The sequence below is a fragment of the Desmodus rotundus genome, chromosome 5 (assembly GCF_022682495.2).
Source record: "Desmodus rotundus isolate HL8 chromosome 5, HLdesRot8A.1, whole genome shotgun sequence".
Taxonomy (NCBI): Eukaryota; Metazoa; Chordata; class Mammalia; order Chiroptera; family Phyllostomidae; genus Desmodus; species Desmodus rotundus.
The window spans coordinates 77,581,029-77,605,992 of record NC_071391.1 but is presented as its reverse complement, the minus strand read 5'-3'; the positions used below and the strand labels follow the sequence as shown (position 1 = coordinate 77,605,992).

The following is a 24,964-nucleotide window of genomic DNA, read 5'->3' as shown; positions in this document are numbered from 1 at the left end:
TAATAGTTACTGTATGATGGATTAACACCTAAGTTAAAAAACTGTGCTCAGATAGAGTTAACCACAAAAAAAAAAAAAAGTAAGACTTTTCAAGTCATGTAGTATTCTTCTGCCTGCTTGGTTTTTTTTTTTTCCCCAGAAAGAAGTGTGATAATCTGTACTTTTAGCTTAGGAAAGCAGTGCATCATGAACACTGATGACAGGGCAGTCATCATCTGCCTCACATCTGCCCAGTGAGCATGTTTCATACTCGTTTGGATTATCTGATTATAGTCAACACTCAATCTGATTATATTTACACCCTTGTTGAATTTTATCTCACAAGACAGGTTGAAACAGTGGAGCTGAGCAACATCTGAGATTCTTAAATGCCAAGCACTTGTTCTTGTCAATGTCCTGAAATAATCAGACTCTCAGCCACTGGCAAAACAGAATGCCCACGGCACTTCCGTTGGCGTCTGAATGACAATTCACTTACTTACATTGAGCAATAACTGTGAAATGAGGCTTATTACTCAAAGTCTGCATGGTCAGCACTTTCTCACCTGTTCAGGCTACAGGAGGAGCCAAGTCGTAATCAAAAGTTTGCTTTAATCCATTTACAGCCAAATCAAAATGATTTTCATGCCAAATTATTCAATCCAGTTTAAAGAGCTTTTTGATTGCAGGGGAGGCCTTGCTCATGAGGCTTCACATTCCACAGTTGTTTATAAGAGAGAGGGTCCCTTTTTAGTTAAGGTGGTTGAAGAATTTTCCTTACTGTAGGCATAATCTTTCTTAATGTGATAGAGGGCCAGTATACCCTTTAACAGTATCAGCTACAATGTTTCATAAACTATTCCCCTTCTCTTTCCTGTGGTCACTGTCTCTAAACTTCAGCCGCTTTTCCCATCCCTCCCTGGTTTCATGTCCTTCACCGTTGTTGCTTCTGTTGCTCACTGGCCACTTGGCCTGGAGTTCTATACTCTGGTTGGTGACCGGAGGTAATTCTCTGCCTCCCAGTTACAAATGATTATTTAGGCAGTGTATTTAGGATTGACAAAACATTTTCCCATTTTATGTGTTAATTGTATTATTTAACTGTCAGGCAAAAATATTACGTCCTTCATTTCTGGGTTCTTGTTAGAAAACACTTCCCTGTAGCTCCCAAGTACTGGAAACAATAGGGAATTCTTTGGAAATGCTCAAGTGGAGGCTGCAAAGATGTTCTAAAAGGCTAGAAATTATTTCCTGACTTGAGGGCCATTGTTATCCTGGGTGGTACTCCGGAGCTGAAATAATGCTAATTAGCTTTGCAGCATCTAATTGGCATCTCTGGGCTCTGAGGCAGGCCTGGCAAAGGTCCTGGATGTTGGACAGGGTCAGTTTAGTTCAATTTGACAATTCTTTGTCTACTTCCTCGTGAGGAGATTTTTCCATATAATCATCACATGACACTGCTTGTATAATGCTTTATAGTTTTATTTCAGTTTGACCTCACAACAACCCTGAGAAATAATTATGCTAGGGATTTTTCTATTTTATAGAAAGAGAAATTGAGGTTCAGAAAAATAAACAGCTGTATCCAAAATCACACAAGCTAGCAAGACTTACTCCCTTTCAACGGCAACCTTTTCTGCCTCTGTGAAGACAGAACAATGCATTTCTGTTTCGAGGAGCAGGTTAAAAGCTTGGCTCTTTGGAGGCCATCAGACAGGGAGGAGACGCGTACACAGACTCAGACACTTACTCCTGAAGCGACTTTGGGCAAGTTTTTTAACTTCCCTAGTGTAGTTTCACATTTGTAAAACGGGGGTAATGCTTTTTCCTTTCTTACAGGGTTTTGTGAGGATTAAACGAGTTGCTGCGTGCGACAGGTTGGGCCCAGTCAGTGTTTGACCTTAACACTTAACATTGGTGACGGCTGTCAGTGTTCAACCCAGAAAGCGACTCTTGTTTCCCTTTGGAGACCGAGTCAGCCCTGTGCCATCTGTGAGATTCTGTTTGGTTTGAGGGTTTAGGACTGGGGGCTTGTCCCTTCAGATGTTTGCAGTGTGGTGTGATTTGTTTCCTCAGAAGGTGTCTAGAGACAATACCATGTTGCTTCATAGTCAGTATTTATAGTCAGACAGCCAGGTCGGCCAGGATGGTGACCAGTGGAGCATGTTTCTCCTCAGGATTTCCTACTAAGAAGTTAATAATCATACTAGAGCTATTTAAATAGAAATGACAACATTTATAATTAGGAAAACAATCATACATTTTCATATTCATTAAAAAAATAAAAGGAAATAAAGGATTTCAGTTAGATGCATGGAAGAATTTCCGAATAGTCGCCAAAGTGCAATGTTAGCAATGTTAGCAGCAGCTTGTGGAAGGAGAGGCCCAGAGGGAGACCCAAGTCTGTTGTCTTGTTGGTGGCTCTTCCAGCTGAGGCAAAACACTTTGCCGTTCTGAATCCCAGCTTTTTGCTCTGTGAAATCTGGATATGTGGATAACTACCTAAGACTCATGAGGATGTTGTGAATATCTAATGAAATGAAGGAAAAGAAAGTGATTTGCAAACTGTGAAGTGTTATACAACTGAAGGTGGTGTTACTATTTTCTGGAGTTCACTGAAAACATTAGGAATTCTTAGATGGCTTACATGTGCTCCTGTCTGAAGGTAGGTGAAGGATTAATAAATAAATAACCCTTTGGACCTATGTCAGTTGAAGGAATGTATTTTTCAGCTTAAGTTAGTATGATGGTATTAAATTTTGTATCAAATCAAATTCAATGGCCAGTTTTAGAAAGACATTAAATTAAAAGTAGGAAGTGGCTCTGGCTGGTGTGGCTCAGTGGATTGAGCACCAGCTTGTGAAGCAAAGGGTCTCAGGTTTGATTCCCAGTCAGAGCACATGCCTGGGTTGCAGGCCAGGTCCCCCGTAGGGGGTGCTCCAGAGGCAACCACACATTGATGTTTCTCTCCCTCTCTTTCTCTCTCCCTTCCCCTCTGTCTAAAAAATAAATAAATAAAATCTAAAAAAAAAATAAAAGTAGAAAGAAGAAAATATTTGGAAAGCTAACATACTTTGTATAGAAAGACTTAATTATCATATTGATTATATGTTAAGTATATTCAGTCACAATCAGTAATTACAATGATAATAACCAGTATGCTTTGCTAATTAGAACATATTTGTAATAAGACCAAGGTTATTGGTTTAAATCCTTTTATGGCTCAACTAGCATAATGTCAATCTTCAGTCTAAGCCCTCATGAGGTCACTTAGGTGTATACCAGTGTTCACAAAGAGAATAAAGTGGAAATAAGATGAATTGTGCAGGTGTTCAACAAGAACGGGTAGAAGAATTCTGTATTACTGTGCATCTCTAGCTTTTATTTTTACCCCTTTAGCACACTTATTATTTCTGTAATTAATTGTTTAGACTACTGCAAGCAGCAGAAAAACATCACGAGGTGTTAACCTCAGTTCAGGAACTTCAGTACTTGAGTTCTGGCTGAGAAAGAATTCAGAGCTAAGACTCAAACTTAAGAACAAATTCATTTAGAAAGTCACAGAGGTAGAAGAAGTGGGACGTAAAAGAAATGGGCTCAGGAAATGAGTCACAGAGGCAAAAGACAGGTTCTTGGAGCTTAGGAGAGAGGGAGAGACATGCGCCTTGAGAGGTGAAAGAGGAATGGAAGATTTGGGCATGCTTAGGAAAAAGAGAGAGTAGGTCCTGGTGAAAGAAGGGGATGGGTAAAGGCGTGAACATGTTCCACAGAGAAAGCCACGCTGGGTCCTCCATCCTGAGTGCTTTTATCTGGAGGTCTTAGGGAAGAATCTCAATAGAATATTCCTCAGCTTTTTAAGGTGTGTCATCTCAGGGTCATGAGACGACACACCTTAAATGGTCAATGCTGGGTAAGGGGTCATCAGCCCACGCAGCTGGCTCGGATGTCAACCATGGCAACACGCCACCTGGTATTTCTGCTTTTCCAGGTCTGGAGCTGAAACATAGCTGAGGCTTAGATGTCATCTCCAGGGGTTAGTATTTAAGGGAATGGTTGTGAGAGGGCTTGCAGTTTTGCCCATGTCTGGGCACCTGGGGCTTCCCACCCTGGTGACCCTCTGTACCTGGTCTGTCCTTCCTCCTCTGCTCACGCCTGTCTTACTGCCTACGACACTACCAGTCTTGTTCAGCAAAGTCCCAGTGTCAGTCACTTTCTTCCATGTTTCCTGAAAGGCGTTTAATTACCAGTATGTTCTGACCCTCTGTTTACAAGTGCTTCAATTTGCAATGTTTTAGTTCAAAATAACCCTGAGAACGACAAACTTCTTATAAGTGTTTTTCAGATGGGAAAATGGAGGCATTTTTTCCCCCAAGATTTCTTACTCCCAGGTGAAGAGATTTTGGCTAATTTTATAAAAAGGTCAGTAGCACAGCTGGGTTTGAAATACAGAGGTCCTGACTCAAAGTTCTATTTTTAATTTGCAGTCTATTTTTTTTCTTTTGGTTTATATGCAGTAAGTTTATACAGAGGCTGGGAAAATGAATATTATGTCTGGATATTTAGCAAGATTGATGATTATTATAATTACATCTCTTTCAGAAGTAGTTAATCTGGTTGTTTGAATTGACTTATTTTTACTAATTTTATTAATAATACCAATCATGTAATTTGACCCATTGTTGTCTATGGGCCTAGCCATAAACATAGGGTGTCTAGCATTATAATTTTGATCACTTTAAATGATGGAATTTGACATATCATGTCCTAATAAGAAAAATGCTTTTATGTTGTGGAGAAAGTGGAGATCTTTGTATTGTGATTTGGAGATAATGAGAAGGGTCCCTTGCCACTGCCCGCCACCCCCGCCAATTTATCTCTCATCAACAAGCTTATTTACCAAAATTCCACCATAAGTGGTTCAGACCGTCTTATATAAGGTGGACAAACTCATTCATACCATCACCTACCTTAGTAAGGACTGAGGATTGAGTGTTTGAGGAAACGGAGGTATGATTTCTCCTGAGTGTCATCTGAGATCAGTGTACTAAGGCGATTTGAAATTTTGGTGAGGGAAGGACAGAGAATTTACAGTAATGGTTTGGGAGTTTAGATATAGTGGTTGGAATTCGACCTATCAGAATGTAGCATAAATACACTTGCCGCTTTGAGGGTAGGAAAGAGGTGAGCCACAGGATAAGAGAAAGCTGTGGGAGGGAAGGTGGAAGCACATATAAAATAAGACTTAATCCACGATTTTGCCTATAGCAATATGATTTGTCTGTGTATTCTTTGTTTTACAAGTTTGGTTTAAAGAACATAAGTGTGTTCTCAAAAAGAAAATTAATTCGAATCCACGTGATTCTGTACTTTTATGTTGACATGAAAAAAAATGCTTTCTTATGGAAGACAGTTTTTAGGGGAAGAGGTGCTTTTTTTGTAAAAGAGGGCTTCTGTTTTGTCTAACTTTGGTTCTTTCTCAGTCAAGCGTTGATACAAATGCCAGTCTGTTTCATTGGATTGGTGTAAGGATCAGTTGGGATAACATGCCTTAAAAATACGAATAGTAAGCTGCTGAACAAAATACAAAATGTTAAATAGTATATGCAGTATGGGCTGGAGATTATGTGTTTGGATTCTGGAGCAGATGGCCTGGGTTTCAACCCCGGCTTTGCTCCTTTTCACCTGTGTGACATAGGGCACGTTAAACTCGATGTGTCCCAGTCTTCTCATCTGTAAAATGAGATGAGAAGTCACCTAATACTTATGTGAAGAGCAAAGAAGTAGTATATGTAATGGGCATAAAAAGCACTGTGTGACATCGAGTTAAGTACAATAAGCACACTTACTGTTGTATTTTTATACCTTGTTATATATTAATACATGTCAGCACAAAGTTGAATGCTTATGTGAATCATTTGGAAATTTAAAAAAGTCCTATATTTATACCTCAAGCAATATAGTCCTTTGTTTATCTAACAAATTCTTTTTTTTATTGTTTTAAAGATTTTATTTATTTATTTTTAGAGAGAGAGGGAGGGCGGGAGAAAGAGAGGGAGAGAAACATCAATGTGTGGTTGCCTCTTGCACGCCCCCTTACTGAGGACCTGGTCTGCAACCCAGGCATGTGCCCTGACTGGGAATCGAACTGTTGACCCTTTGGTTCTCAGGCCAGCACTCAGTTCACTGAGCCATGCCACCTAGGGCTATCTAATAAATTATTATTTGATTATAACCCATCAGTAACAGTTAATAAATGGAACTGTGTTAATTTAGCAGTTAAGTGTGAACATTTCTCAGAAGTTTCTCTGTATATTTGTATGAAATACTATCACTAATGCTGACTTACTCAGCTGTCCTTCAGAGAATATTGGTTTTGGCCATCATGTTTATACCTAAACGAAAGGCTTTTTACCTCTGATATACATTGGAAGCAATTGGGTCCCCCAGTTTCACAAGCAATTGGGAAGCTTGTGAAAAATACCAAGGCCTGTGCACCACTCCCAAAATTTCCAATTCACAAAATTGGAAATTTGGGGAGTGGTGCACAGGCCTTGGTATTTTTCACAAGCTTCCCAAGTGATTTAAATGTGCAGACAGAGTTGAAAACCGCTGGGTTACAGCATTAGTAGTTAAATATATATCCACATCATTTAGTTTCTGACATCGATATATAATTTTCTCATATTTAAGTAAATAAAAGAACATGGTTATTTATAGATGTTTCTTTAAAGGTATACCTATTATTTCTATTAATTCTGTAGTTTATGAATATAATATAAAAAAGAAATGAATTTGTTTTTAAATTACTTGTGGATTTTTGTTTGCTTATTTTTTGGCAAGATGAAGTGCTGTGTCTATCAAAAAGGAATAGGGTGACACAGAATGTTAAAGGTGAGACGCTCAATGCATCTGGTGGAAAGAGGACACAGTTGAAGCCGGCTCTGACTTGCAGTTACTTATTCACTTACTCTTATGTGGTGTAATCTTGGGGTACTCACTTAGCCAAGAGGAGCCTCACCTTCTTCGTCTCTGTGAGGTTGAGATGAACGGGTACTTTGTACTATGACAGCTGCGTTTCATGCCAGGGCGCACACACAGACACATCTCGATTCCCTGCCTCCTGCCCGGTCCCCGCACCATCTGGTGTGGGTATCCAGAGCAGGGAACTGTGTGGGAGCCGCCTCAGGGCTGTCTGAGCCTGCAGGGCCAGCTGCTGGGAACGGCTTCCTCCCACTCCTCAGGGATCATTTCTCCTGCTCTGTTGGGACCAATCCGTGGCTGGCTGTGTGGGTCCCATGCGCTTTCGTGAGCATAACATTTAGTCCGTGGGGTCAGTTACTGCTGGCTAAGTAGAGTGACGCTGTTAATGAGACTGGAAATGAAGATGGCGTCTTGTTGCGACAGGATAGAAGGCTTTGGGTGCCTTCCGTCTGAGCCCCAGGCAGTGCATGTGCAGGACAGAGACGGCTGCTTTCCCGTTACAACCGTCTATCCCGTGCGTCTTTGTGTTGAGTAGGGTCAATAAGACAATAGGAGGCCACTATGTATGCCCTAGTTTGGGGGAAGCAGAGAAAAATCAAAGACTTCTTTGATTGTCTTTTTTATGATAAGAACAGTGGATTTTTCTTCTTTTCCACCCTTGTCTCTCTGTTTTTCTAGCATATGGCCGTATGCTAGACACTTCTCTTGTTTAACATTCTTTGTGCTCCAGGAAGGAGGTTCATGGGTTGTTTCTTACTGTAAAGTATGAGGCCTGGGGTCCTGGTCTGAGCTATGGTGCTTCAGTGTCCTTCCTACTTGCAGGCCTGGCTCCGGCTTCAGGTCTCTCCTCAGTCTGAACTTTGAGAATTCTGCTTTCGTTACCATCTCTCTGGGCTATCTGAAGGTTTCTTTGAAAATATTTGTAAATCCAGCTGCCATTTTTCTATTTTTTTCCTCTGTCTATTGGAATTGGCACCATTTTCTCATTGCTAGCACTAGTGGTGGGCCTATTGACTTTTTTTGGTGATCAGTATCTTGTAACATTACACTGGTCGGGGGGGTGCTCTTCCACTCAATTATGAGACTGTTGAGGGCAAGAACCATGTTTTCTAGCTAAGCGTGGTGACAACTATCATATATTATGTACCTACTGTGCACGAGAGACTTTGCTTTAATTATTTCAATTAATTCCCATACAAATACCATATACATAAAGAATCTTATTTCAGAAAACTTAATTAAATTGCCCAAGATCATCTAGCTAGGGAGTCACAGAGCTGGATTTCGAACTCAGTTTGACCTTAAATCCCCTTTTCTAAATCATCTTTCCAAATTATTTCTTGAAGGAAAGAAAAGATACATATGAGAACAAGATCTTGCCCTGTAGCAAGATGGAACTGTTGAGTAGGGGACTTGTATGGAATCATATTCTTTTTTAAAAAAAATATTTTATTTTATTGTTGTTCAGTTGCAGTTGTCTGCATTTTCTCCCCAGCCCTCTACCCCACCCCAGCCAAACCCACCTCCCTCCCCAGCTTCCACCCTCCCCCTTGGTTTTGTCCATATGTCCTTTATAGTAGTTCCTGAAAACCCTTCTCCCCACTGTCCCCTCCCCACTTCCCTCTGTTCTTAATTTCAGTGTCTCTGGTTATATTTTGTTTGCTTTTTTCTTGTGTTGATTATGTTCCAGTTAAATGTGAGATCATATGGTATTTGTCCCTTACTACCTGGCTTATTTCACTTAGCATAATGCTCTCCAGTTCCATTCATGCTGTCCCAAAGATATAATCTCCTTCTTTCTCTCTGCTGCATAGAATCACATTCTTAAGCAAAAAAGAGAAGGTCTGCATAGTCCTTGCTTTTCCCACTGTGTTGACTTGCATCACTGACATACATAGACACTTAATAAATGGACCCTCTGACCATCAAGGCAGAAGTCACCCCTATGGAAGGCTTTGGCCCTCCTGTGGGTCTTCAATTCATGCTTTTTTATTTAGATCAGAGAGACCCTGAGATTATGTGAGGATGTCTCTCACTGATAAAGCTGTGGGTTGAGCCATCAGGCAAACTCTGAAGTAGATTCCAGTGAATCCTCCGACATAAGATACTCTGAGGAATGAGGTCTGTGTTGAAATCATCCTTGTCTTGCTGAAGATCAGGAGGTTCTCTGCAGTCAGTCTCTATGCTTGCAGTTTAGACCATCGCAATGTGCCCAGTGGCTTTGGCAAGCAACAGGAAGTATATAAATGCTTAGCAAGTGGAAGCTTTGTTGAATGTGCTCAGAGAATATTTTTCTTTTATTGTATTTGGAAACCATAAATTTAAGTCCTGCTGGGGAGTAAAAGTAATTGCTTCACAAAAGAAAAAAGTCAGTCTTTAAAAGTCTAACTCCTTTCACAAACATGTGCTTTTTAATAACTGGGAAATTCCTGGCCTAGGAAAAAAATGTCCTTTTGTAAAAATGAGGTCATTCTGGTCTTAACTGGCCCCGTGTACTCTCTAGTTCCTGCTTTCTGTTCCATGTTTTGGGACAGAGGTTATTGGGAGGATAATCCCCCTGTGGATATTAACTGCTTTTAGGGCATGTTGCCAAAGAGAAAGTTATCTTAGCTCAGAGACTGCCAAGGCAGTGCAGGAGGCCCAGATCCCAGGGGGACCGAGCTAGTGACTGCTAGACTTGGTTTAGGTTGGCCATGGGGTGGGTTTTCAGAGTACACGTTGCCTGTGCTCTAGGATTGCTGTGTCTGCTTCATCCTCTTTAGATTTCCCAACAGCTCCATTGCTTCTTGCTTCAGGAATATTTTTATTTCCCAGGCACATTCTGTTTACTCTGCCTTGATTTTATCCTGATGAGTAAAAACATCTGTGCTAGTTTGAGGGCTCATGCTCATCCTTTTTAACCTGCTATAAATGACAAACAGCCATTGAAAGAAATTGTCTGTACCTCTTTCTTTCAATACTCAGAGGCTGATTCCTCCTAAAATTAATTTCTGCTAAAGCAAAATTGTTTGGCTAAAGCGAAGATTGTGTTTGAGGCCTTAGGTTTGCTCAGGGTAAGGGTTCTCCTAAATAGCAGTGTAGAGTGTCTCAGCCGATACTTTTGATTTCATTGAAGTTCACTTTTTTCTAGCTTTAAAACAACCATTCCCTTTAAGGACTGTTAGGCAGGGAGATACTTATATCTGTCCTGGATGTTTTCATAAAGAGGTGAACATGGAGCCTTGACAACAACCTTTGTATTCTCCTCAAAATTAAATATAAGGATGACCACTCTGAAAGATTAGAGATGGGAAATAAATGGGTAATTCTTAACTGCTTCTTAGGGACCAGCACTGTGCTAGATCCTTTCTTCTGCTTACTCTTTTAGACTTGTCGGGGTTCTTGTAGTTTAATTAGTGGGAGCCCACTAGATCATCCAACTACCTTGCCATCTCACATCTTGAAGAGTCTGTGTCAGAGTCATTATAATCCCCTAAAATTCCTCCACGGTTATGAGGGATCAATATTTTGATAGGCTTTTGATAGCTTCTTTTCTGCTTGATTGACTAAAATTTTTTATTATTTAAAAAATTCACACTCTTGACACTGAGAATTTGGTTTTTATCCTAATCTGTGGATAAGATCTACATTCTGCGGTCACGCTCATGGCTCACTAAGTCTGGAACTGCAACTTCAGGCTCTGCTGCCTAAGTAAGCCTAAGAAGAATTTCTTGATTTGGTATTTAAAAAAGGAAAAAAACCCTCTATTTTCAGCCGTCTTGGAGTACAGACAGAATTCTAAGATTTGGTCATTAGTTGTTTAGGTATTTGCTTCAGACCCCATTTCTTGTCCGGAGTACTTGCGGGCCCTCTAGGGGGCTCCAGAGCCCTTGCTTGGTGGAATCCTTGTATGGTTGAGGAAGTGGGGCTTGCCCTGCGCATGACCCATGTGGCTTGAGTTTATCCCTTCCCCATGGCCCCCAGGGCCTAGGTTGATTACAAGCAGCCAATGAGCTTTTTATTGAACTTAATAGTTGGTACAAAATAATTGGGAAAAATATGGATAGGAAATAGTATTATATTTGAAATTGGGAAATTCTGGGCAATTGCTGAGTGCCTCATATTAGTTCCTGTGGGAAAAATACATGGCAAAATGCATAATGGGTTAATATTGTGAAGCAAGAACTTATGAGATAAATCAGAAGCTACATGTCTGCTTATGATGCTCAGCATGGGAATGGTACTGATTTGCTGATAATTTACTTTTATTATTATTATTATTCTGTAGCCTCAGACGATTCAGCAAACTCTCAAGAGGACATTGCAGTATTATGAGCACCAAGTTATTGGGTAAGTAAAAATGGATTTTGGTCATTACTGGGGGCAAATTAAAGATAATTACTCAAACATAGCGGTTGAGCCTGTGGTTTCCTGCCAGCCAGGTCAACCTTATTTCACCAGGGCTGTGCTCTCAGTGCGGAGTGTGGCTCACGAGGGGCCTGTGGAGAGACTTCTTTGGGCTTATTTGTGTTTAATCCATTCAATAATATTCCCTCTTGGCATTGCTTTTTCTTTTTTCTTTGTTTTTTCCTCTTGTGTTTTTACCCTTTTATTTTCATCTATTGAATCTCGTCATTTTCCCGTAGTAATGTGGTAAGATTTCATGGTACTGACTGAGAAGCTTTAAATGAAATTTTATAATCCTTCAGTAAGTTTCTAAGATATCTGAGGAGTCAAGATTCAAATCTCAGTACCTCTCGACATGCTTTTGGGAGTCATCTAACATTTAGTGTTAGCAGTTGTTGGCATGGGGGTCAAAAATACACTTTTGTCTATTAAGTTTTTGTGTGATTTTATTTTCTTTTACAAAGCAAAAGGGAAGACAAACTTAGTGGAAAAGTAATCTTAGCACCTTGTGCAATGCCGTACTTGAAGTGCTTGATGATTATGTTAATTGTCATTTCAAAGGGGATTGCTTTCAAACTTTGTCACATCAGTCCTCAGGAGAGTAGCACTAGGAAAAACATATTATTTAAACTCATGATATGGCTTTTAGTTTGAGGCCATTAGGGATTTTAGATAGTTTGTCTTAATGGAGATAAAGAATGTCAGGTTAATCTCTCTCCACACATTCTAGAATAAAAATTAATCACTCTCAATAGATATGCTGCTTTCCAAGTATGGCATTTGTATTAAATTTGTCAATATAGATCCATTCCTGGTATGTGGTAAATACTACATGTTTGCTGTTAGGTTTGTCACCATCATCATTATTAATATTTTTATAACAATATTAGTAATCAAATGCAAATTATTTTCTGGACTTATGAATGCCCTCTTTGATTTGAAATCAAATAATAACTGATGAAATAGTCTCATTCATGAACTAAAACTATGTCTTCATGGCAAATTGGAATGAGAATCTTATAAATGTCATAAATAGATAACTAAGCTATATGTCCATAATCAGCAGAAAATTCTTTGGAGTTGTCTTTTACCTGAATTACTGCCTCAACTCTCCTCTCCTCTCCATCTGCAAAGACATAGCCTGTGGTGATTCTTTATTCATTGCCTAAATGGTCTTTTCTAGTTCTGTTCAGTGTGGACACAGTATAATGGAAACAGGGAATGAGACTCTAATATAAAGAGGTGTCCTGATGTTTGACTGGTTCCAAATAGGTCTATTAGCATATTTTTTACTTGAGTGTTGGCTGCCTTCTGGGGACTTGAAGTACCTTTGCTCACTGCCTTTGTTTGCACTCACACTGTTGAAGACAAAAAGGGCGAGCTGACAGGATATTGTCACATTTGCTTTTCCTAACTTTGCCTTTCCGTTTCCTTCAGCTATGGCTTCCATGTCCAGTGCCCTCTTTTGCCTTTTAGACTCCTTCTTTCTGCTTTCTTTCTCTTTCAATACTGAAAATGGAGAGCCTCTATTACCACTAACATTTGGATTAACATGTATATGTATTAATGTGTTGTTCCTCTTAAGAAAATACAATTAAAGGCTCTTCATTTCTAACTGTGAAAGGAATGTATTTTTCCATTAAAGGGATTTCAGGCAATAATGCTCGCAAGCATTATTTTACATATTTCTGGGGAGATTAGGACGGGAAAACGGGAAAGAGATGCTTTTCCTAATCTCTGACATTGGGCTTTGCCTAAGGCTTGTCTTGAGGTAATTCAGCACTTAGGTGCCTTGGGTTGGGATGATGAATTCCAAAGGGATTACTGCCAGTGGGAGCTAGCCCTTCTTTCTCTCTCCCTCTCTCCCCCTCCCTCTCTCTCTCTCTTTTAATTCTCACTCAAGGACATTTTTCTTTTCATTGCTTTTAGAGAGAGAGGAGGGTTGAAGAGAGAGAGGAACATCTATGTGAGAAAGAAACATTGATCCGTTGCCTCCTGTACACTCCCCAACTGGGTTCGAACTCGCAACCTTTTTGGTGTACAGGATGATGTTCCAATCCACTGAGCCACCTGGCCAGGGCTAGCCTTCCTCTTCTTAATTTTGTAATTTAGCCTCTAACTACTCACCTTCCCATCCTTCCTTTCCTCTCCTTTAAAACTCTGCCCTTGGATCTGCTTTATTTATCAGAACTCCAGGATGGTATGATTCTGTTTCTTGATGAACTCATACACCAGCAGCCCATAGAAATCCTCTGAGGCATTTTTAGTTTCCAAGACTTAGACGTGAATGCAGGGAGCAGTTGTTGGGAGGATCATACAGATGGAGGATTGGGTGGGAGCAGCCAATGGAGCCTCTTGTTAGGGAGTAAGAGCCTCTGTACCACAGCAAGTTTATCTTTAAACGTTTATTCTGTTTCTTAACCTATCCATTCACTTGTTCATTTATATATTCATAGACATCATTCAAGTTGGAAATGAGTGCTACAATAATTTATTTATGCAGAGTGATAAATCTCTTCATCTCCACTGTTACCATCGTCTCTCACCTAGAGATTTCCATCTAGTTTTCTGGTATCTACTTCTGTCCCTTAACATTATGTTCTCACAGCAACAAAATGATTTAAAAATTAGATCATACCACTTTCTTACTTTAAACTAGTGGTTCACAAGTTGTAATGTGCATCAGAATCACCTGTCAGGCTTGCTGAGATTCAGATTGCCGAGCCCTACCCTCAGAGTTCCTGTCAGGTATATCTGGGAGAGGCTCAAGAATTGGCATTTAAAAGAATTTTTAAAAATACAGTTCATACTTATTAGTCACTTGTATTTGAAAAAAAACATAAACACATACAGTCTACTTTGCTTTTATGATCACTTTACCTTGTTTTTATTATCTTCACAGTATCAGATTCATATATATTTTTAGGTGAGACACTAATATGGAGATTTTATTTATTATAATTTAGCCGAGGAATTGGCATTTCTGAGTTCCCAGATTATGCTGACGCTGCTGGTGCAGGAATCACACTTTGCAATCCCTGCTTTGAACCGCATAAATACTGATTGTGAAAGAATAAAACCTGAATTCTTCTTGCGACCTTGTCCTCTACTTAACTCTCTGACTTTATCCCTTATGTCCACTCTCCTTATTTCCCTCCACCCCAGCACTCCAGCCATCTTTTGGTATCCCAGCTACACCAGGCTTGCTCAGCCTTAAGGCCTTAGTACGCACTTAGAATGCTCTTTTTCCAGATGTTTGTGCAGATTATTCTTTTTATACATTTAGGGGTCTGTTCAAATGTAATATCTTCAGAAGAGCCTTCCCTGCTACCTAGTCTAAAGTGGCCCTCCATCCCCTACTTCAGTCTCTAACCCTTATCATTTTTTTATTATATTACTTTTCATTGTTTCTTGTCATAGTACTTATCATTAGCTTATATTATTTTATTTATTTAATTATTTGGTTATTTATCTTATTAACTTCTATATTTCTGTACCTTTGTAAATGCTTGGTAAATAGGAGAGGCTAAAAATTTTGGGGGGGGGCTGTGGGAGAGTATGGAAAAATGAATAAATTGCCCCCTAGAAGTACGTACATAGAGGTATGTATATATTGGATAAAAGAGTAAATTATGCTTTGGAAGGGGGTGTAAATGAGGGGCTGAAATAATCTCTAGGATCCATTAGAATTCTAAAATTATAGTTCTAGTACCCAGGAGCCTTTTCTTTCTAGCTAAATTATACTGATTTGTTTGCATCGTTTTCCACTGATGTTCAATGTTCTGCCACGGTGTGTTAGACTGACTTTGATTACTGTATAAACTCTACACAGCATGTACACATGGATAGCTTCTTGCCCGTGTAGCAGTCTTCTCCCCTCAACCTCCAATGAGAGAGGGGCATTGAGTGTGCATCTTTGTGCCGCTGTAACTCAGGCTTCTAGGGAATTGACTGGGTTTTGGGGCAGTTCTGGGTGGAAAGAATAGTGAGAAGAAGAAAGGGTAAGCAGGAGATCAGCAGGGTTCCCCTTAGGAATTAAAAGGAGCTCAGGATTGAGGAAAATCTGGTTTATGATGACATTTGTGTCTGATGTCACTCTTGATGCGGTGTTCTACCCTTTCTTCTCTCTCTGCATCTCCGCTGTGTACTACAGAGCAGGGGCTGAGAAAACTTGCTTTGGAAGTAGACATACCAGATTTATTGGACTTAAAGTCAGATTTTGCCTTCGAATGATCCTGAACAGATTCCTTAACTGCTCTGATCCTCAGTTTTCTTAAATGGGAATAGTTACCGTGTTGGGGTGAAGTTTAGCAGAAATATTAATGATAATATGTTGTCATATAATCGTATAAAGCAGTACAGTGCCTGGTACACAAAGGTAGTCAGTATATTCATTGAATTATTGTTCCACTATTAGTACCTGACTCCTTTGCACCTCCATTTTTGTGGATTGGTTTTCCTTTCATCCTCCTGCCATATCCTTTCCCTGTTCTCCTTGAGCCTTTAAAGTTTAGAATCAGTTGTTTAGCATCAGGAGCTAAACATAAACATACGCAGCTCATTTGTAGTGACAGCTTTCTTCTTACAGTTTGGATTTTTTTTAACCTAAATTTCTGCCTCTAGAGTGCCCAACCCAACAACGACTCTCGCTCACGTTTATACTGTATTACTCCGACTGGCCTACAGCTCACAAAAAGTGGATTACTATGGCAGTGTAGACAAGGCACAGATTCCTTTTAAAACTATGATTGGAAAACACATGATAATCAATCTTCTGAGATGTAATGTTCATTCATTATATATTTTATACACTGAAGTATAAAGAAATATGTATTCAGAATGATGCCATTCACTTTATGCGTTTTGCCAGATTTAGCATTGTTGTGTTAATACCATGGGTAGGAGTGCTGCCAACCTCATATTAGCCTGGGACACTGTTTCCTATAGTCATCTAAAATTAAATTCTATTACTCCAATTATCGCTGTGGGCCCTAGGTTTGTTTTATACAGCCAGCCTTCTGTTCTCTTTTTCTTTTGACAATTGAAAAGGGATTAAGCTAGAATAATTTCAATAGAACATCAGAAGTAAAATTAGGAGTGGGTGAACCCTGATTACTCTGGGAAATAAACTTCAGTGACATTACTTAGGCTTCCATGCTCAGAATTTGTGACCGTAAAATTTGTTATCTAAAACATGATCTAGCTTCTTTTTCATATATTTATAAAAAATAACTATCTTATTGGATAAAAACAAAAAGTTAAATGAAAGCTAATATCTACTGATTACATCCTGTGTGTGAAGCAATATATGCTCACTTTATAACATCTGTTATTTTATTTAGTCCTAACCATCTATTTAATAGAATCATTGTACAGATGAATAAATTGAGGCTGTGACAAAAATATTTTGTTCAAGGTCACACTGATGAAAATGGTGGCACGATTTAAAATAACACTTTATTTGTCTGCGTTTAACACCCATGCTCCCCACTTCTCATTAATAAAATGTTATAATAAAATGTTACTATAAAACTATAGTAAGCATTTTGCCTAACTGGGTTTTTGGAGTCAGATCTCAGTGAGGTGTACATCCATGACACCATTTTACTATTTTTCTCCAATCACTTCAAACATACTAGCATGAGTCCCCTCTGACATTAGCCTGGACAGATTGCCCTGTTTTCCAAGTACGTTCAGGGAGTATAAGTCCACTTCAGACCAGTCGAAATCTTTAATCACACACCCAGTCTCACTCTCATATCCCTCTCCGCCTGGGTCAGGCTTCGCCCGGGGAACTTAGAAAGCAGTGTAGGGATGATATGATGTGCATTTTCACTCCGCCACCCCAGGCCACTCCTTTCTAGGTCCCTGTGTCTTCTGATGCATTGTGTCAGGCTAGAATGAAAAGGAGAAATCAGGCTAGAATGAAAAGGAGAAATGGCAGAAGCCTTTTCTAATTCGCTGGTGGTTGTAACAGTGCTTTCTTGCTGTGATGTCCTCATTGAGGTGCCTGTATGGGCTCTGCTTTGCTGCCGGTCCTCCCACCCTGGACCTGAGGATGGCACTGCAGAGTCTTGCTGGTGGGATTCCTGCCGCTGGCTGCAGTATCTAGATTGGGGAAACGGTGGGTGGGACGTCAAGCTTGCCCCTCTTTAGTGCCATCTCCCTCATCCATGGGAAACATTTTTTGTTTCCTTTGCCAAATGGTGGGACTGTAGGCAGTTCACAATTTATCTCTATTTCTTTTCCCTGTTATTATTCTACTCAGTCAGGCACAAAGGATACTCCAGAATTCCCCAGCAGATGTTCACTGAGGGATGAGGTATTCAATCCCCAAACTCTATGGGGTGGACCCCTTTTTCACCAACCGGCCTTCCTCAGGGAGCACTCCCCTTCTTTCCTAATAGGGGAGGGAGCCCTGTGCCAAGTACTCTTCTGAGGATTTCCTTTTGATTTTTGTATACGCCTTTGCTTCTGTAAGCTGGTGGTGGGCTGACAGCAACAGCGGCAGTGGCTATGTCATCATTTCTAAAGTTATGAATGAGTTGTCTGGTCTTCTTGGCTACTCTTTTGGAACGTGGGAGCGTTTAGCACCTATTGTCTTCAGCTTTAGTGTTTCAGCTCTAAGTCAGAGGCACCTGGGGAAGCTCCAGTCAACATCTGGCTACACAGGCGTTCTGTCATTTAGTCTTCACAAGAGCCCCAGGAGGCGTCTCCTTTTTATGAGGGAGGAAAGTTACACTGCCAGAGATTAGTTTACTTGCCCCAAACTCACAGATAGAAAATGGCAAAAAAAGTGAACAGGGAAAAAAGATAGAAGATTTCAGTTATAAAATAAGTCATGGGCTGCAATGTACAGCATAGGAAAATAGTTAATAATAATACTGAGACAACCTTATATGCTGACAGGTGGTTACTAGATGTAGCATGGTGATCACTTCGTTATGTATATTAATTTAAATAACTGCTGTATACCTGAAAATAATATAATATTGTATATTGATTATGTTAATACAAAAAGAAAAGCATATGACCATGATTCCAATTTTGTTAGACTCCTAACAATTTATTTGCTTATCATCCGTGCACCATACGGCTATCTTCTTGACTGCGTGTGCTAAAGGGGAAGGTGTATTTACATCCACCACGGTTAGATGCACCACATTAGTAGTATTAATTCTTTTTCTAGGCAACTTCTTTATAGAAACAGATTACCAGCAGCTATGAAACAGTCAGATTAGGAAACGTTAGTCACACAAAGCTGATACACCCTCTGGTTTTCCTCATTTTTTTCAAACATAGCTTTCTTATTAATGATTGTCTCCAGATCCGGGTCCACACTGCTAATGCTGATGTTAACAGGGGGCTGTGTCATGGATCATGTCCTAAAGGTTCAGTTATTTCCCAGTGTGATTACACTAAGAGTGTGGGCTGCATGTGCTTGTGTGGATGTATGTGAGTGCGTTCACGGATGCTTCAACATTTTTCTCCATATGCTAATTGTGTTTTTTCTTAGTTATAGGGATGCAGAAAAGAATTTCCACAATATCTCTAACAGATGCTCCTATGCAGACCATTCCAACAAAGAGGAAATTGAAGACGTCTCAGGAATTCTTCAGTGTACTGCTAATATACTCGGTATATCAACTATATATTTATACGGTTAAGAGAGAATGAATGAGGGGAAGAGGAAAAGTAAAGGTGTAAATGTTTTAGTTTCTACTAAAGAGAAGTTTGGAGATTATAGCAGATTGAGACCTTGTCTTCAAGTGATTTAATTTCAACACTTTTGAAAATGTTTAGGTGGAAATTACGTGCACAGCATTTACCTGGAGATTGAAAAACCTTATAATAAAAATACTTACATTCCAAGGAAACTTTTCTAAATATATACATGGTAGTATAATCAGCCTCCCATGATCCATGTTTCTCTGGCTCTCACCCTCAGCTGAAATTGGGGGTCTTTCTGCCCTCTGAAAGCCTGTACGCTATCATTTCTATTATTATTACCCCGTTACGTCTGGGACGCCCTGGCTGGGGCTGGAGGGTGAATGATGGGTACTCACAGTGGACTCACAGGCAGTGAGGCAGGTCATCTTCTGAGGTCTTTGTGCCTTGTGTGTGGTGGCTGGTGTGTCCACCTTGAAGTTACCAGGATTTATGACAGGGGTTGTTTTCGGATGCTCCCCAAATGACTAAGGGCGGCTACTGCACACTGCATTGAGTCATGCATCATTAGGGCAGTGTAATGCGCCACACTGTCACACCACCTTAATATCCGACACTCTTGGTGTGTGAGAGCTCTGCTGTATTATATGCAGAGTAGATGTCGTAGCAGGAATACAGTTTGCCCTAATGTCTTACAGACGTTTTAGTGAAAAACACCTCTTTCAGTTTGTTTTTTTTTTAGAATTCTCCTTTTTTTCTTATGACTGAGATAGACATCCATGGGGTGTTGGTGGGGAACAAGAAATCTTAGTGACTGACTCCATACAGAACTTGGAATCACATCTCCCTGAGAATCAGAGGGCGTACTTTCCCTGGAGATGTCTGGGTCCCTTCCACAGATTCCGGGGGACCTCAACCCATGAGTCCTCCCGCTTTTTCCAAACATACCTGACTCAAGCTGGGACTCCAGCCATCCATGACTACATTTTCATCGTAGGTCACTTCTGTAAAAACAAAATATTGTACAAGAACACAGAACTTTTGTGAGGAGAGGCATATAGACATATATGTGGTTTGTCCATAATAACTATAAGAAAGTGAAAAGGAAGGCCAAAGATTTGCTTACTACAATCTTAGTACAACTGTAGGGATGTTGTACTACCCAAGTAAACCTTAGAAAAGATGAGGGATGAGAATAGAGAGGGAAGAGGTTGGACATTACCCAGGGGCTGCCTACAGTTTTATGATTTTGTCTTTTCAAGGATTCTCCCATCATTAATATGCTTTTCTCTTGACACATGGTGATTTTTAAGGGGTGGGGTGAGATGATGTCCCCCTAAGAAGGATGGATCAGAATTTTGGCAGAGGGAAGTTTAATATTTGGAAAGTTGTTCTTACCCAGTTTCTAAATGTTTCCTTGCCCCTGGCATCTCCTTTCTGTATGCTCCTCACCTTGAAAATCAGTGAGTTACAGGGGCTAGGATGTGTTTAAGGTAATAAACATACAAGAGTGCTAATGGCCTCTGAGCCATGACTTGCGAATGGGTGTGCACACATCCACAAAGAAACTCAAGGTCAGACTGTTTGATGTGGTAACCGTGGTAGCAGCCACGAGAGGCTGTGGCCCAGTGCAGCTCAGTTTTCCTTCAACGGTTGCCATGAGATGCCGGGTAAGTAGTGAGTGGAGAGACTGACAGGTAGTGTGCTTGCTGCCTGATGGTATTAGGGAATGAGTAGATTTAAACCAGGTGCTTATGACCTAGAAGGTGACTGTATAACAGGGTTTGGATAGCCATGAATATTATACTTTTTTCTAAAAAAGAGAGATTAGGTCTGATTATTTTCCCCTCTACGTCATGGTGGGTTGTTCCTAAAATGTAAAAGGCACAATCTTGTAAAATTTAAATTTCTGAAGAGTAGTACGGAATGCCTGCCACCTGTTGACTAGATGCTGGCCTAGATCTAACAGGTAATTATGTGCCTAACAAGTGGATGTTCACTTTGGAACAGTGTCTTCTCATAAATCTCAAAATATGGACTCTCTGAGGACAAAGATAACAGCTTCACCGGTCACAGTCAATGAAAGCTTTGCTTGTAACAGGTCGCTGAACTGTGATTAATCTTGGTTTGCTTAGATTTCATCTTTATAAAAATTACATTTAAATTCTGTGCAATCATTTATGAGAATTCAAGAATTAACTCACTGGAACAGAAAACACTTTACAAGTAAGGAAGCCTTTTTTTTGTTTGAGTATGGAGGTTTGGCATGGAGAAATAGTTCCAAGCAGGTTAAGATAAATTTTGATGCTTGGAAACCTTCTCTGTTGGAGCCAGAGGGCAATTTTCCAACTCTATGATTTATATTAATCACCTTTGGGGAGTGTGGTTAGAACATTGGTGGGTTGGGATTGGAGATATTTTTCTTACCTCTTAACCTAGTCAGGGGTCGTGGTAGAGACTAGAAGTGTGTTTGCTGACTCACCTGTATGTTATTTTTACTTCACCTATTATCAAAAAAGATTTAGTCATTGGCCAGAAAATAATGATCAGAGTAGTAAATTTTACTCATTTCAAAGTGACTATCTCTATCAATTTAGTACAAACTATTATAGATACTTTATTTACCAGCTCTTCAGGTTGAAGTTTGAATCTAGTGGTTGGCATGAAATAAAAAGAGGAACCTGGAAAGCGGGAGAAAGCTTGTCGGGGAAGACCAGTGACACCTCAGTCCTGCATGTTGTTCTGTCCTAGGCCTCCCTGTAAAACATGCATGCGCATTAGTGCACACGCCCACTAATTATGGGAAAGGACTTTTTCCAGACAGCAAAATTTTTATGATGTATTTCTCTTTTTTTTGGCTTAGAAACCGGTTGTGCTATTTGTGTCTCATCATTTACAAATTAGGGATATTAAGTACAGACTGCTCCTTGTCATTTGTTCGCCTCACTTTGGTGCCCTGGCTGTCCCTATGCTAATGCAGAATAGCACGCTAACGGGGCTTTTACACTCTGGGGAAAGGCCCCACAGAGAAAGACGGTTGTGAACCATGCCCTCCCTGATGAAGACTTTCAGTGTTGCATTTATTCCTTTATTTGGTACACGTCTTTTGCATACCAAAATGATCTTCTAATTTTGGTTGCCTGAAAAATGTAAACCTTTTCCAGTCCTAATCTACAAAGCCCATTTTTAGCTCCAATTAAGTAGTAAATATGGGTTTATATGCTTGTGAGTTGCAACACTGAGCGTTTTCTTGGGAATTGTAACGGTTGAATGCTATGATGAAGCATCTATGATAAAGCATGAAAGTGTCTCTACCATGGGTTGCACCTGGTCCTATGGCTTGGACTTAGGTAATGTTGATGGGAACAGAGACAGAGGTAAGGGAGAAGGATGATAAAATGCAGAGCCAGCTCCCTTGACCATACTGCAACTTAAAATAAACAAGGGTGATGACTTTTCCATTTTAATGCTATTAAAGGGGTTGTGTGTGTTTCAGTGTAGAGAATCAAGAACTGTGAGTGGAAGAGATGGCGTTGGAAAAAGCCATTCCACACTAGGATGGAAATGAGAACCCTAGCTGAGTTACTGATGAAATATAGCAAACTAAGCTTTGCCATTTTAATAAGCATCAGTTATAAACTATAGCATTATACTGCCTTGTTAAGTACATTTTCTCTCAAAATAATCAGAAAGGACATGAATTGTGAAAGAATATTCATTAAAGTTTTCTGTCTCTCAAAGGTCTTCTGTTAAAGTGGGGCTTTACTGTCTCCAAAAACTCGGCACATGTAAAGTCGGAGTCAGAGTAGTGCCGTCACGGGATTATTTGTGGGGAAGGTGAGGAGGCAGAAGGAGGTGACCCTGGTGGCTCACACCTCGCAGTGTTTTCCGGGGTCGGGGGTCTGAAACAGTGTGGAACCAGAGCTGTCCGTGAAGGGCCACAGGTCCCAGAATCATTAGCGGTACAGAGCTTTTTGTGATTGTTATTTTTATAAGCAATAATTTGTTGCTTATATGTTAACTTGCGTGTAATTTTGGTTTTATTGCCATTTAGAATGTGCATTTAGCAGCCTTTTAATTGGCCATAAAACTGAAGAATTAGCCTTATTTAGGATTAAGATTACCTTGGGGGCTTTCTCAGAATGACTCTTAATCATATAATTGTTGAGTGAATTGGAATATGTTTAACATATTTAGGATCTTGGATAACTAGTTATTATAATAACCATTTACTGGTTTTATTGATGAATTAAGATCGGTAACAATAAATAATTTCTGCCAGGACAATTTTTGGTACCGTAAATAGGTAACTCATCAGTTTTCTCTTTCATTAAAAGAAGATAGTGTCAATATTTTAATGAGATTAATTGGAGTTAAGGTGGTTGGAGGGGCCTTGACTTTTTAACTGATTTAATAATGGTGTTGTGATGTAGTGGTTTAGAGCAAGAACAAGCCAGACTACTTGGGTTGAAAAGAGGCCTCTCTTACTTACTAGCTGTATGAACTGGAATGAGTTACTTAATCTTTCACACTTCATATTTCTCATCTGTAAAATGGGGAGAATATAATTACATACGTCCTACCATTGTTTGGAAGATTAAATAAGTTAACTTATATAAAGTACTTCTATATAACAAAGCCTGATATGTAGCAAAATGTTACATAAGCGTTGGTCTTATTATGTAATATTCGCAAAACAATGTTTGCATTATATCTGGGAGGCCGGTACTACTTACTTTTTTAGGTGAGGAAACTGATACTGAGAGCCATGAACTTGTTAAGTTCCTTTGTCGGCGATGATGACAAGACTCAGAAAGCAGGATTTAAACCCGTGTCAGTCTGATTCCAAACCTTGCATTCTTTTCGACTTCTTCCTGCTGCCTGGCAGAGTGGTTGGGCTGAGAATGAATTTTCATGACCACTCCGATGCTGGTTACAAACATTTCTCTCCTTAGGGCTCTCAGTTATGAGAATTGTCACAACACTGTATTTTACCTAGTTCATTACCATTTCAAAATGTACTTGGGATGCTTGCTTGTATGTGACCAGTAGCATCAAAAATGTTTGACGACATCTCATTGGTATTGAGGAGAGTGCGGTTTCATTGTAATTTGGATTATGTTCAGTTTAGAAACAGTGTGCTTGTCTTTAGATTTCAGGTGTTGACAAAGCAAATTCAGGGTGATGGCGTTTACCCTGATGCTGTAGTGAACAACTATGCCCTGAGTGTTTACTACACTTCTGTTGGCTGCAAGATTTCAGGCTGATCTTGGTACATAGGGGGATTAACTTAATCCATTGGCCCTGCCCAAAGCCTGCAAAAAGATGTATTCCTGATGCCACTGATTTTCTTTTAGTAATATATTTTATTTAACTCAATGTATCCAAAATATTGTAATTTTAACATATTATCATTACAAAATTGTTAATATTTTACCTATTTTGTACGAAGTCTTTGAATGTTTCATGTGCTCTGTAGCTACATGTGACTAGTGGCCACCGTGTCAAACAGTGCAGTTTACAGAGCATAAAACAAAGGTCCTCTAGACTGAGACACACAGGCAGAGTTGAAAGCAAAGGAACAGTAGTGAAAAATGAGTGTTAAGTGGAAACTTAAATCCTAAATGCTGAAACCTGCTTCTCTATTGGTCTATCCCCCAGCCTTCTTTCTTCTGCTTGGTGTTCAAAACTCAGGCAGCTAAGCTTACACTATTAAGGCAGTTCTTACATATGGGCAGATAGCCAAGGATCACCAGACAGTTGAGAAAAATGTTCCACTTGAAACATAAAGAATAAACCATGTTGGGAGGTAATTCTTTGTGAGTCTCTCACATTTCTGCATGTTTTTCAAGGAGACACAATGTGCTTTTGCTCCAGGCTGTTTTCAAAGATGTTGGTATAGCAAACAGCCTTGAAATGTAGAGGTAGCGTTTCCCTCCAAAGCAAAGGG

The 24,964-nt window shown here is 39.8% G+C and overlaps 1 protein-coding gene across 1 annotated transcript in view; it reads left to right on the top strand.

The window, feature by feature from the left end:
* The window catches only part of GUCY1A2 (guanylate cyclase 1 soluble subunit alpha 2), a 317,887-nt gene that overhangs the window by 20,037 nt on the left and 272,886 nt on the right, over positions 1-24,964 (top strand). The window contains exons 2-3 of the mRNA XM_053924981.1: positions 11,228-11,289; positions 18,863-18,984. Coding sequence (XP_053780956.1) covers positions 11,228-11,289; positions 18,863-18,984 — 184 coding nt within the window. The remainder of the gene's footprint in view (positions 1-11,227; positions 11,290-18,862; positions 18,985-24,964) is intronic.